Genomic DNA, 13714 nt, shown 5'->3' with positions numbered 1-13714 from the left:
GTCACACAGCCTTTGGCCACCCAGCACATGCTTCAACCTACCCAGGCAAACTGGGGGGTCTGTCCACTGCCCATTGCGACAGGTGATTGTCGGAGATCCTTCCAGGATATAGAAATCTGGGCATTTATACTCCACAGTATTACCTTCTTGATATTCTAGCAAGGGGAAGTGAAGAAGCTCTCCACTTTGAATAGCTGGAGGTGTGCCACATCTCCCAGCTTGTCCTGAAAGAAATTTCCCAATCAGAGAGGAAGTTCAGCTGCAGAGAAGGTTTGGTCAGAAATAACACCCACACTATCTTGGCACTACTTAGAGAAGCGGAGTAAAACAGAGAGAGAACCAAACAGCTGGCAGGAGCAAGAGTTTCTCATTTCTCCAAAGTTCAGGCTGACAACTGCCAGCTCACCCCCTCTGAGCACAGTTTAAGTGCTTGCAGCTGTCTGCAGGGTTTCATCTTGTCCCGCATAAGGTGTGGCACTTGGCCCTCTTGAGTGAAGCCACCTGGGTACCTCAGCTTGGTAAATTCACCCCATCTGAACAGAGACCTGGGGAATGGCCTGCCTTGTCCTGAGTGTGCCAGATCCATGGCAGCTGTGCACCGTGAGGGCACTGAGATGCTAAATGACAATGAGGCAGCTTCATGATGCTATCACTGACAGGAGGCTGAATGGAGAGAGAGAGACAGAGAGAAGTTACCTTTGCATGTTGGCAGCTCTGTCCAGGACCCATTTTTGCACACTACAGTAGAAGGCCCGGTCATCTTAAAATTTTTCCAGCACTGATAATTTGCACTCTCTCCAGGCATATACTTTGACTTTCTAATACCTTCAATGCTACCACCAGCAATTTGTGGAGGAGGATCACATCTCACATCTGAAAAAAACCACGGCTGCAGTCACCTTTCCAGTTATTAAGATGTTCATCTATACAACCACAAGTGAAAGGAATTAGCCTTGTTACAATTTCTGTACAGATTTTCTGCCTCAGGTGGGTCAGAGGAATTCACCATGGGGAAAGCAATGAGATGTGGCAGTGGCAGCAGAACACTGGGACTCTCAGGAGATGTCAGGGTCAATGAGAGCTTCTAGAGAAAGCCAGTGTTTCTGTACTTATATACAAGAACCACACCAGCCTTGTCTTTCCCTGGGGAGCCCTGGCCTTCCTGGAAACCACAGGGGTAGCAGCCAAACAGATTCCCTGCTGGAGTGCAGAGCTCTCCAGTGGAGGGCTGGCCGTGCTGCAGGAGCTTGTCAGCCTGTGCTGCTCAGGGCTGGGTAAGCACAGCCAGCTCCACGGAGCTGTGCTCACCCTGCAGCCACAGATTGGAATGGGGGACTCTGGAGCATTCCTGAATGTTTCTTGTCACAGGAACAATCTTTCCACTTCCATGGCCCTAGCAGATCTTACATGGTTTAGATCTGGGGCTCTGCTAGGTTCTGCATTGGCCAGAGTGGAGCACTGCAGAAGCAGAGCTGCTTCTCTGTCCTACTGCTGCTTCCATTCAGCTTCAAACACAAGAGAGAAGCCCTTAGGTGTGTGTCCACTGAAAGCCACTGAAGTGGCGGGCACTGGGGAAATACCAACAGCATACAGGAGAATGACAGAGCAGCACGTCTTAGGCCCTGCTGCTTCAGGAACATTTTTGCTATTGAAGAAAATATTCCCAGTATCTCTAGAAGCAACAAATTTAATTAAATTTCTGTGCAAGGAAGCAATAGCGAGTTCAAAGCTGGGGTAGTCAAAGAAAACAAGTAAAAAAGGCAAAGTCTTCAGAGTATTTCAATAGAGAACGGGTTGCCTCTACGCTAACAGGCAAGGTGAAAGCACAGATTCCTACCTCTGCAAACTGGGGCTTCTGACCATTGACCATTTGAGCAAAGGATGTAATTTGCACCCATCATCTGGAAGTTCCTTTCACACTGATAGTGCACCCTGGCCCCGGGCAGGTACCTCTCCTGAGGAGCGTCTGCCATGCGCGCGTCGGGGATCTCCAGCGCAGCTCCACAGCTGACATCTGCAGAGAGAGGAATTGCAGTGAGAGACACAAAACCCACACAGCACGGCATTCCAGAGCTCCTGGTGGGCAACACAAAACTCACACAGCACTGCATTCCAGAGCTCCTGGTGAGCAAAAAGCACTTTGAGGAATGCACACCATTTTCTAAAGGTAGAAAAAGGTTTATTCTGATATATTATATGGTTTATTCTGCAATGCTTCAGCACCCAGTATTGTTTGCCTATAAAAACTAAAAAGAGAGGTCACAGAGATCAGCCAGCTGTGCTGCACAGCATCGTGTGCCACTAGTTTGGAAAGACACAATTTATTTACTATTTGAAGGTGCTTGTCAGCAACTGACATGCTAGTGACGTGAAAATAAGATCCATTGCCCCAGAGCTATCTGCTCCTTTGCAGCCAGGATGCTGGATTCTTCCCTAATGTCTGCCTGCTTGACTTCAAGAGAGCCAGGATTCAGCTACCAGCTCCAGCCCATGGGGAGATGGTTGCTTTGCTGATCTACCTTGCATGTTGTTTTCCAGAAGCCAGAAAAATAGGTGTGGTAGCAGCCCATTCAAAGCAAGTCACCTGTTGGCTCTATTGGCCTGACTCACCTGCATGCCCAAGTAAAAATTATCTTAATTCACAACATGAAATGCTAAGAAGGATCATGGATTACTTAGAAGTAGAACCCATACCTCTACAGAAGGGTGAAGTGGAAGGTGATGTCCAATTTCCCTTCCTGCAGAAAATTTCAGGGGAACCAACAATCTGGAACCCTGGACCACACTGGTAGCGAACTGTTTCACCAGGCTCATAAGATTCTTTCTTTCTGCCTTCAAACTGAGCATTGGCAACTTTTGGAACACTTCCACATGGCATTTCTGAAAAGATAACAGAAATCTGATGTGTGTGATACACATTGAAGAAGTGTACTTACTGCATCGAACAGGTGCTTTAGAGAGCTATTTCTAACATCAGCACAGTCATCTGCTAACAGTGGATTGTATAATTATAATTAGTTAATAAATGTATAAAAGGTAGCATACAGAAGATTAAAGAAATCATTCCCCCAAATATACAGACTTCAGCTGCTGAAACACTCCAATTCTGTTTCTAAACATGCCAGAAAGTTTTACCGGAGGCCTTTGTCCCTTGCTACCCTGATGCGATTTCCAGCCCTGAGGCACCACAGCCACTTTTAGTCACCAGTGGACTCTGGAAAAGAGATCTTTGGATCAGGAGGATATGCCTAGGACTCATCTGAGGGGTATGAACTGAGAAAAGACTACAAGAATATGAAGGAATACTTAAAAAGTAAGCTGCATAAAGGATGTCAGTTTTGCATCCAATCAGGATTTTTCTGAAGACATCCATGATGGAAGATTCCACAGCAAAATATAAAGTAGAAAAATGCACTTTTAATGATCAATCTCCAGTTTACAATTTTTTCCAGTTAATTGCGAAATGTACTTAAAAAAAAAAGTAATTTTTGATATTACCCAAACATGAAGGAGCTGCAGTCCAGTTTCCCATAGAGCAACTTCTCTCTGTGGATCCATTTAACATGTATCCAGAACGACAAACATACTTAAGTCTAGCACCAGCCAGATACATTGTTTTCCCTTCTCTTTCAATTCTTAAGTTTGGATTTTCAAGCCTGGGAGCATCAGCATATTCTACAGATTCTGGTGGCAAACATGGTTTTTCTAAAAAACACAGACAACACAGAAAAACAATAATGCAAGTAAATCAATATTGCAACTGTAACTAAGTAATAAATAATTTACAGAATCGAGGACATTATTTAAGGCCTCCAGTCAAAACTGAGACTCTGTTAGGCAATATACTAAACAAAAAAATAAGCACACAGCTCTTGAGGGACTACCTGAAAATTGTATATGCCATCTCAGATAAGTCTGTGTAAATGAAAAAACTGCAGTTGTTTGCACCTTTTTAGCAACTTATGTTCTACTGCTTTCCTGCAGTTCCCTGTCCATGGAAATCTTAGGTAAGTTACAGCAGCCTCTCTTGCTCTTGATGACTGCAGATGAGTAACACAGACATTCATAACAAATGATGGAAAAGAAATGTGCCAGTACTGACCCTCACAGTGAGGTGGTGATTGCCATTTCCCGTCTATACAGGTTATGTCCTTTGTACCGACGAGCTGGAAACCGACGGGACATGAAAAAAATGCTTTACTCCCAATCCTGAAGTTTCTTCCTGCTGTTGTCTGCTGAGTTCCAGGGACCTGAGGTGGAGGTGGGCACGCATTCTTCTCAGCTGAGGACACATATTCATGTTACAATAGAACAAAAGAAAGTGTAGCAGTTCAGCAGAGATTACAACACAAACAACTAAACCAACACTGGTGCTAGATAACTCCAATAGCTATCTCAAGCTTTGATTAATACTATGATCATTTGGCTCTGCTTCAGAAACAGCAGAGTTGCCTTCAGCTGCTCATATGCTTTCAGAGTCATAGAAAAGACAGTCACAGCTGTCTACACCAAGCTAAGACGGAGTTTCTTGTAGTTGTTCCTTTCTTTCTCACACAGCTGCACACTCTTGTGTGCTTCTTCTGTTCCTCTCTCTATAATGAACTCCTTTAGGAAAATTGAACCAAAGTCTGGAGTTTTGTTTTTTCTTCAGACTAAGCTGATAGAGCTAAATGAGAAAGTTAAAAGAAAAGAAAAAAATAGGCTAAATTTTTTCCACTCCAAGAATGAAGGATTCTTTCTGCCAAAGGAAAGAAAAAGGGAGAGAATGAGGTAGATGTAGGACAGAGATCTGAGGAGTCTTTCAGTGCTTGGTTTCTTGCTTCTAGTGGTTCCAGAAAACTGAGGAAGGGACAGTGATTGCCATACTTTTCCCACTTTAAATGTGGTATAACCAAAGTGAGAAATGAGGTAATGGTTGTTTAACAATCACGCTTTCTACAGACAATATCCTGTTCTGCCATGCATAAAGGCAGCCCTGAAGACATTGACCTCTGGTGTGTGACATATGGGCAGCCTCCTCTGGGTCTGTGCTTTTTCACTGGCCAACTCAGCTTTTTTCTCATAGTTTCACTAGGAGGGAGTTGGAAAATGGAGGGAAAAAATAGAAAAGAAAAATTTTGAAGGTTTAGAGGAAATAAAGGAACTTTGACTGGAGCTTGAGCTACGTGCTCTCTGTTTTGCATCGGGGTAAAGCCTTTTGAAGAATTAAGCTTAAACTTATCATTGCATCTTTTCTCACATCAGAAGTGCCAGCAACAACCATTCCAATTGTCAGAGTAGAGAGCATTATGTCTGCCTTACTAAAGTGGTGCATCTCTAAACCTAGTTACCTGCTCCAATGATGGCCACAATTACCCTTGATATAATCAAGTAAACCTTTCTATTTCAGCCTAAGGATACAGCAGTGCTAAGAATCCTTCATAATGAGCATTTATCATGCTGGCATCAAAAGAAATGGTCCAAATGTAAGAACACACCTGTACATGCAATCTCTGGTGTCCATCTCCCAGACACACAAGTTGCCTGTTTAACATTTTCATCATTTAATGGACATTTATAATGTATAACTTTTTGGAACCCAGTCTTCCTTCTTGACATGGAATAGTGGCCAGAGTACACCAGCAAAACATCCTCTGGAATTACACATTGAGGGAATGCATCTGAAAAAAAATAAAAAGAGCTTAAAAATAGATTTAGATCCAACAATATATATAATGATGAAGATGTCATCATTTGTACAGAAGTTCCATGTGAACTTGAGGAAGAACTTTACTGGGTGGGTGCTTGAGCAGGGAGGTTGGACCAGCTGACCCACTGGGGCCCTTCCAACCTTACTCATTCTGTCACTGTGAGGACTAATCCACATAAAAGTGGTTATGGTGGGACAAGCTTAAAAAGTTGTGGCTATTAACATAACTTTTAATTCCTTTTAATAATTGACTTTAACCACTGGGCAAATGTCTATTTCTTTCCCTTTACAAAGCTGTAGGTGCAGAGTCTTTCCAGGATGAAGGACTTGCTTCCATTTAAAAGGAGTAAATTAAAACCACTCAGTTTTGATGCATTAAACTCTAGCATGTCTGGCTACATACAGATGGCTGAAGTCCATTTTGTAGTCAAATTTGGTATGCAACTATATTACACTCACATCGGAAATATTATGGAAACAGATTACCAGCACAAACAGGTAAAGGCTTCCATTCTCCATTAAGACATTTTATTTTCATTTGCTCAGTATTGTCAGAGCCTGGTTTACATGTACAAGTTACTTCATCCCCATGTGAATACTGGGCCTGGTCTGCCTGATGCAGAACAACATTCGGGATAGAGGAAGGTGAGTCACAGGGCATTTTGTCTTCTGTTGAAAAGAGAAAAAGTATTCCATAATAATACAGGAATCACATATCAATAGCTGAAAAAAACCCTTAAAATAACCATATTTGCATTTGGTGAACCAAACCTACACCCACTAATTGTAGCAACTAAATTTCAACACAGCTGGGGTATGTATATCTTTTAGCCAGTTTGCTAAATTGATTTCCTGCCTTTTCCCTTCTTTTTCCAACACTGGCATGATCCACAGGTAGTTCCAGTTCACACTACAGAGTAAGGAAAACTTCAATTAATTGAAGTCACCTAAATCACTGGCTGTGATCAGTCAAAATTATAATTGATCATACACCTGCACATTCATAATGTTTCAGTCAGAATTATTACAAGAACTGAAACCATTGTAAGGTCTCTTACAGGACTGCAGAGCTGTCACCTCTCCATGAGATCTGCAGTTCTGCTACAGCAGTAGTGACAGCACAAGGTAATGGCTTGTCATGCAATTTTATTTTATTATTTTCTTACTTTGAACAGAACATTACATCTGCTAATACATATTTTTAATTGTGAAAATATCTATGAGGTAATAGACTGCAGAGAATTACAGACTTGTCAGAAGTAAGAGCCGTGTAGCTTACCAATGCAAGAGGGAGGAGGTGACCACTGTCCATCAACACATTCTATTTCCTTTGATCCAACCAACTTAAATTCGCTGTTACATTCATATTGCTTTGTGGCCCCATGCTGGTACTGTTCCACAGAGCCACCAACAATTCCCCCACTGGGAATTTCAGGGGGAGCTCCACAGCCTTTGACACTCACTGAAATCAAGAGATCAAGTCTATGCTCTGAACTCAGTACTTTCACCACAATTATATGTTAAGTGCAACATAAACCATATTGAATGTATCAGTTAAAGTGAAGGAAAATCAGAGAAACAGGTTCAACAGGTGATTGATTTATGCCTTTGAATGTCTGGATTTGTGCTGGGCTGGAGATCACAAACAGATACATGTGACCAGGCTCACTCTTGTCTCTCACTTCCATGCACTGTCAATGCCTGCTCTGAGAAAAATGTTTGATAAAACCAACCCCGTTTTAAGGGAAAAGTAAAAAAAAGTGTAACAAGAATGGTAACTTCAGTATTCTTGAAAGAAAATAAGAAAATTGATAATTCTGCAGGGAATAACCTATGTCCTAAAAATCACCCAGAAAAAAACCCAAAAAAACAAACCCAAAACAAACACCACCACAACAACAACAAACACACACAAAACAAAACAAACAGACAAACAAACCCAAACAAAGCCCTCCATACACACTGTATATTAAAGGAATTCACTTTTGATGCAGTGAGTAGAACTCCTATTAAGGGAGCTTAAAATGTTCCTGAGTTAAAGAGCCAAATATATGAAACAGACTTGCTTTTAAATGCAAAAGAGTGTGAGCAAAAAGGATGACAGAGTAAAAGTCACCAAAAAAGTGATTGAGTGGGAGGTCCCTTTTTTCTTTTAAGCTTTGTGAAAGCTGATGCATCTCATGAAAGGGCTCAGCACCAGCACAAAAAGCTCTTCTCAGATGCCAGGAAGTTGTGTACTAAATTAAGAACACTAAGTAAAGGGATACATATTTTCCTGCTGTATGAATGTACTCATCCTACTATATGAAACTAAGAATTTCATGGGAAAATCCTTCACCGGGTTTCTTTTTTCTTTTTTGGGTCCAGCTCTGTGTCACCTCCAAAACCATTTTTTTCCCTCAATTTTATATGATCAGAAAAAAAAGAGCACAGGGTGCATTATCTGATAAGTATCAATATTAAAATGCCAAAACCAGGACCTTTGGAATACAGTAAGAGAGGACACTACTCAAATTAATCATTCCTATACTGCACATTATTTATGAAGTTGTGAACAAGTTTTCAACATTAAAGTCAATAACCTGATTAATATTTTGTGCAAGTAATTTACCAGCTCAGTTTCAGTATTGCAGAATTACCTTGACACACTGGTGGTGATGGAAACCATCCAAAGTGGTAGCACTGAGCAGAGGCAGGTCCCACCCTTATGTAGTTTTTTGCACAGGTAAATGTCACAACAGCTCCACTGTGGTATTTACCCTCTTTGGGAGAGAAATTCCCATTTCTCAATGGCAGCAGCATACATTCGATTTCTGTAGAGAAAAAATATTTTAACATATAGTGGACAACCTACAGAAAGTACATTAAATGCTACTGGTTAGAACAAAACCAAAGGAAGGCTTAAAGAAAAAAAGGTTCACAGAGTATATACAGAGAGTGACAGTGATTAGCAAACACAAAAATATTCACCACGACACTCAGGTTCTGGACTCCATTCTCCATTTTTGCCACATGTTGTGGTATCAGTTGGCATGTTATTTGTAGTCCTGTATCCCTCCAAACATGAATACTCAATTGTATCTTCAGGCAGGAACACAGTTTTGTTTGTGGGGCGAATCAAAATGTCCTCTGGTGCTTTACATGATTCTGTAGAATAAAACACAGTTAGTGAATTTAGTTACCCAGAAACACTGCTCTTTGGAAGTATCATCCCTGTAGGTATATTTGAAACATCAGTAATTCTACATTGTCTGAATATTATTGTAGAACATGCGGCATATTCACATATTATCTATTGTATTAATCTTCCAGAATTTGTCTAGAAGTAATTTTTAGGGTAAATATTTCATCCTTAGATTCAATTATTTCCTTTAGCTACATATTATTATCATTATCTGTATTATCATTAATATAAGTTTAGGTGTCATAGCAAATAGTTTGTACTGCTGTTCCCATGGTCAGTTGTGAGTCAGAAAAAAGCCACAAAATCCTAGGTAAAGGCAGTCTGAAATAAAAGGACAAGATAAAACAGTAGCTAAAGTTGGTCAATATTATGACCAACATATAACAATACAAGATTAAGTCTCCAACTGTACGACAGCTGCGTTCAGGAGAGGAAGGAACTTTGAAATTATTAATTCTCTTTGTCTCTAGTTTTGTCACATTTAAATAAAGTTCTTGGTGGAATGCCTTGGTTCACAGATGTTGCTTCATAAACTGGGAGTAAATTTGGGCAAATGTACCTTGTATCAGGGAAGAACCACTGAAGAGGTCAGTGATTACCATTTACTCAGTGCTAAAGAAATCCAAGAAGATCCTTTACATTTTCTCTCTATTTCTTGGAGTCTGAGAGAGGTTAATCTCTGGAGAATCAGCCCTCTATCTGAGTGTCCCTCTGCCCATTAAGAAACCTCTACAAGTCAAAGTGACAAATCTGTGAGGCCAGAGAACATCACAGAACACCATGCCCACAGGACATACTGGTGACAATGACAGGGAGCCCTGAAACCTTTAGCTACTCACTGATGCACTTTGGAGGTGGAGTCCAGCCACCCTCTTTGCACTGTGTGTATCCTAATTCTTGTCCTTCTGGAGTCACAAACCCAGCATGACATACATACGGGATCTTCTCCTTTAAATTGAATGTTCTCCTATCCGAGTTCAAATAGCCATTCTCAACAATGATATCCTGGCACTTTTCTGAAAGAAAGAGACAAGATTTCTTCCAAGTAAAGCACTGCCAAGCTACATGCATAAAAATCAGAGCAGAAGGATGACAGGAGAAGCAGCAGTAGGATTGAGAAAATTGTTTAATACATGGTCAACTGAATACATTTTTAATTCCATACATTGCTAATACATAATGCTTAATATGTTATTTAAATGAATGGAAGTCTTGGTTGGATGTTTCAGACCTATATTCTGAGAGAAAACTTCTGTAGTATGTTAAATCATTTTGTGAAGGAGAGTCTTCATTTTCAGAAATTACTGCTACAGCAAATAGTTTTAGCTAGAAACCTCACCAAAATGCAAGCACACTCACTTTTACGGGTACACCTGGGAGGAGGTGCCCAGCCATTCCTGGTGCATGTGACCTCGTTGTGCTGAGCCTGGAAGTCAGGGTGGCAGGTGTATCTGACTCTGTCACCTTCCACGAAATAATTGTTCCCGTATAGGAAATAACCGCCCGCCAGCTGTCCGGTGAAACATTGTTCTAAAGGAGGAAGGAAAGTACATTTAACCACAGAAGTTTCTACAGCAAGAACTGAGGGAAATAAATCCTTAAGAACTGTTACTAACAAACAGGTCTCCAAGCACTTTTCTGTAGCCTTGTATCACAAAAAGACACTCGTGTGCAAATCTGAATGAAAGAGTGTTTTGTTTCAGTGCCTTGTGGTTAATGGACCACAAGATCAGAACTGGAAGTCACTACTTAAAGTAATAAGAGGTGGCCTAGTAACCAAAAATCTCTTACTCGTTGTTCACAAGCAAGCTTGGCTCACTTCAGTGCCTCTCACATCGGTTTGCTCTCGTTCATCTCTAAAATGTTAGTGCATGCCCAGAGTGAACTCCAGCATTTGCCTCCAGGAGATTTTATCATTCTGTGGAAGTGTAGCAGCCTCTCAAACCAGCTCTAGAGATTTTAGCAACAGCTTAGCACGCTGGCTCTAAGGCCTCCTGTCCCCAAGAATCCAGACATATGGCAGATGGCTGAAGAGATGTTAAACTGTGTTATCTGAGTGCCTGCTCCTTTCCTCCAGGCAGGGCTCCACTCACCTCCTGCAATGAGCACCACTCTACTGAGGGCAATGAGGAAAGAGCAACCTTTTGCAGTCCACTTTTGTGCCCTACCAGTAGGTAGGTACTTTGCTGTGACTGAAGATGTGTGAGAGGAGATCTCATCTCGCTGCTTTAGATTAATTTTAAGTCAAATTAATTTTAAATCTGAGTCAGTGTATCTGGTTCTCTTGCTGTTACCATAATCCATTTCAGCTTATTGCAAAATGTGACACCTTTTCAGCTCTAAAATTCAGTTTTCCAAAGGAACCAGGCAATGCTTTTCAGAGAAGATGAAGACTAAGCGCCAAAGTGCCCAAGCCACAGAAGGGAGAATATATTTACATAGAGTAGAAACTTTGTGTGTGCAGCAGTGGTGCAGATGAAAGTATATACTTTCATATTACCAGAAGCCAGAGAAGAGGAAGGTTTATATATATTTCTTAGTCTTATGAATATCTTCAGGAGTAAGCAATCTTCAAAATCCAAAAGCATGATATCTGAGTGTCCCCAGGTGACATTTTATGCTCTGCAGATAGGAAGACAGTCTGGGTACAGTTCCAGGGGTCACCTAAAGCAATTTGACTTTCAGCAACTGTTTTGTCTTGTATTCCATCAGAAAAAGTTCTGCTGCAAAGATCTTTGATAATTAACCCAGAATTGAGTATATAGTGGAAATGTACTTACTCAGACATTTTGGCTCTGGAACCCAGCCCCTTTCAGTACAGGTAATTCGAACCCAGCCATGTCCAGTGGGGGTTGAATAGCCATTGAGGCAGCGGTAATCTACAGTCTGTCCAAATCTTTTTGGAAAGTAATAGTCTCTATAGTGCTCATGCGAATAAGTTAATTGGCCATTTTCTATAGGTGGGTATTCACACGGCTTCCCTTGAAACAGAATGGAACAGCAACAATATCAACACATGCACAATAAAAAGCTCAGGACACAACTCAGATTCAGCTTCATCATCTGAGTATTTTCAGAAATGCACAGAACCAGGACTGCACACCCTGGAAGATGGTAAGGAGTGCAGGAACAACCACACTCTGCTCCTGGGGTCTTTGCCTACAGCTGTGTTACTTCCCTCCATTCCATTGCAACCAGCAGAAATCCAGCCAGCACTCTCTGCAGAATCCTGAGGGTGATTTGTGAGACCAAAGGTTAGTATTCATTGTACAGTGAGATGGCACTGGAGAGGGTCTTGATTAAATTTACTACTCTGACCACAGAGGGAGCCCAGTCATCTGGCTCAGATATAGAAACTGAACTGTGGACTCTTAACACTGAGATGACTCCTGCCACCTCCATTTATAACTTTTGGGCTCCTGCACCTAAGGCTCTTCCTGACTCTTTTCATTTTTATTTTAAAGCTGCAGCATTTTAATTTTATTCTCTTGGTTCCACAAAATAACTGATCCTTTCCAGGGAAAAGTCCAGGATAGAAGGAGGAGATTCTCAGAAACTTCCATTCAAGTTTACCCATGCTCCTCCCAAATGTTCTGACCCAGAGTCTACATGCCAGGGCAGAGCAGACCATTCAATTATGAGTGAAGTGGGCTCAGAATGACACCTGAATTTTAGAACCCGACTGATAAGAGAAAACCCAGATACTAAAAGAACATGTTTCAGAAATAGCTCTAATCATCTTATCCAAAGGTTCCTTTACAAGACTGATTTCATCAGGGCTTCTCTCACATTTGAAGTTTTATTTTCAGTGGCCAAAGATGAAAGAGTGTTAAATTTTGACACTAGCCGCTAATTTATATATTTGGTTTTTTTATACTGTGCCTACTGGGCAAAACTTTAATTGCAGTTATGGGAAGTTTAACCCAAGAAATAACTCATCAACCATCAAGAATCCCTTGCTTCGTTATCTGACAGGCTATAAAATAGATAAAATCCTGTGACTGTCCATAACATCAAATTACAAGTAAAAATCTAGAGCTGTGATACTAGAAGGAAAGGTATTTTCCAATCATTACCTGTGGTTTGGCTACTTTAAACTCCCCACGTCCTCTAACCCTGACTGGGATGCTATTCCTCAGGTGGAGCACAAACCTTCCTGACAGTGAGCTGACTGTAGCCCATTTTAACAGATTTACAAATAAAGTAAGAGGTAATATGTGTGTTAATAAACACAATGTAAATCTGGATTACACCATTGTTTTTACAGGTGATTTTTCTAAACCATCAAATTAAGCTTTACAGTACAAAGAAAAAAATAAGCAACTATCATATTTAATGCTCCTCAAATTTTGCTCTTAACTTATTTTCTCTGAGATACTTCCAACAATTCCACATTGTAACTTTACTGATGAGAGCTACTTACGGACACAAGCTGGTTCAGGCACCCAGCCATTCTTGGTGCATTCAGCTGTGCTTCTGCCAGTTATTGCTTTAAAATGAAACCCATCATCACACTCTACTGTGATTGTATTACCCACTGTGTACTTGTCTTTTTGAGGTATAAAGTTCCCAGAGGAAATTACTGGAGGAGAGCATACAATTTCTAAATAAAAACAGGAAAAAAATAAGAATATGTTTAAATGTATTGCATAAGTTCTTGTTTCCATACTATATTGGCCATAACTGTATAAAATTGTTTAAAAAGATGTTTCTTAGAAGCGTGTGGTTCTGTAAGAGAAGAGTGATAGCTGTTACTGATGTCATGTTAATTAGAAGATTAAAACTTAATTGCAAACAGAATGGTTAGAGAAAGAACTGGAAGCCATCAAACCAAACCTAAT

General features: G+C 40.8%; 1 protein-coding gene across 1 annotated transcript in view; it reads right to left on the bottom strand.

Annotated features, from left to right (window-relative positions):
- The window catches only part of CFH (complement factor H), a 28336-nt gene that overhangs the window by 2503 nt on the left and 12119 nt on the right, over positions 1 to 13714 (bottom strand). Inside the window, exons 7-21 of the mRNA XM_054285840.1 lie at positions 13297 to 13476; positions 11654 to 11854; positions 10233 to 10403; positions 9713 to 9889; positions 8660 to 8836; positions 8329 to 8502; positions 6969 to 7151; positions 6176 to 6358; positions 5478 to 5660; positions 4103 to 4282; positions 3499 to 3705; positions 2695 to 2880; positions 1838 to 2014; positions 697 to 873; positions 42 to 224 (exon numbers count right to left, since the gene is read on the bottom strand). Coding sequence (XP_054141815.1) covers positions 42 to 224; positions 697 to 873; positions 1838 to 2014; positions 2695 to 2880; positions 3499 to 3705; positions 4103 to 4282; positions 5478 to 5660; positions 6176 to 6358; positions 6969 to 7151; positions 8329 to 8502; positions 8660 to 8836; positions 9713 to 9889; positions 10233 to 10403; positions 11654 to 11854; positions 13297 to 13476 — 2739 coding nt within the window. The remainder of the gene's footprint in view (positions 1 to 41; positions 225 to 696; positions 874 to 1837; positions 2015 to 2694; positions 2881 to 3498; positions 3706 to 4102; positions 4283 to 5477; positions 5661 to 6175; positions 6359 to 6968; positions 7152 to 8328; positions 8503 to 8659; positions 8837 to 9712; positions 9890 to 10232; positions 10404 to 11653; positions 11855 to 13296; positions 13477 to 13714) is intronic.

This window comes from Melozone crissalis, unplaced genomic scaffold (assembly GCF_028551555.1).
Source record: "Melozone crissalis strain CALT ecotype California unplaced genomic scaffold, PUWL_Pcris_2 ptg000045l_1, whole genome shotgun sequence".
Taxonomy (NCBI): domain Eukaryota; kingdom Metazoa; phylum Chordata; class Aves; order Passeriformes; family Passerellidae; genus Melozone; species Melozone crissalis.
The sequence above is the reverse complement of the archived record's forward strand: the minus strand, read 5'-3'. Positions and strand labels throughout refer to the sequence as shown.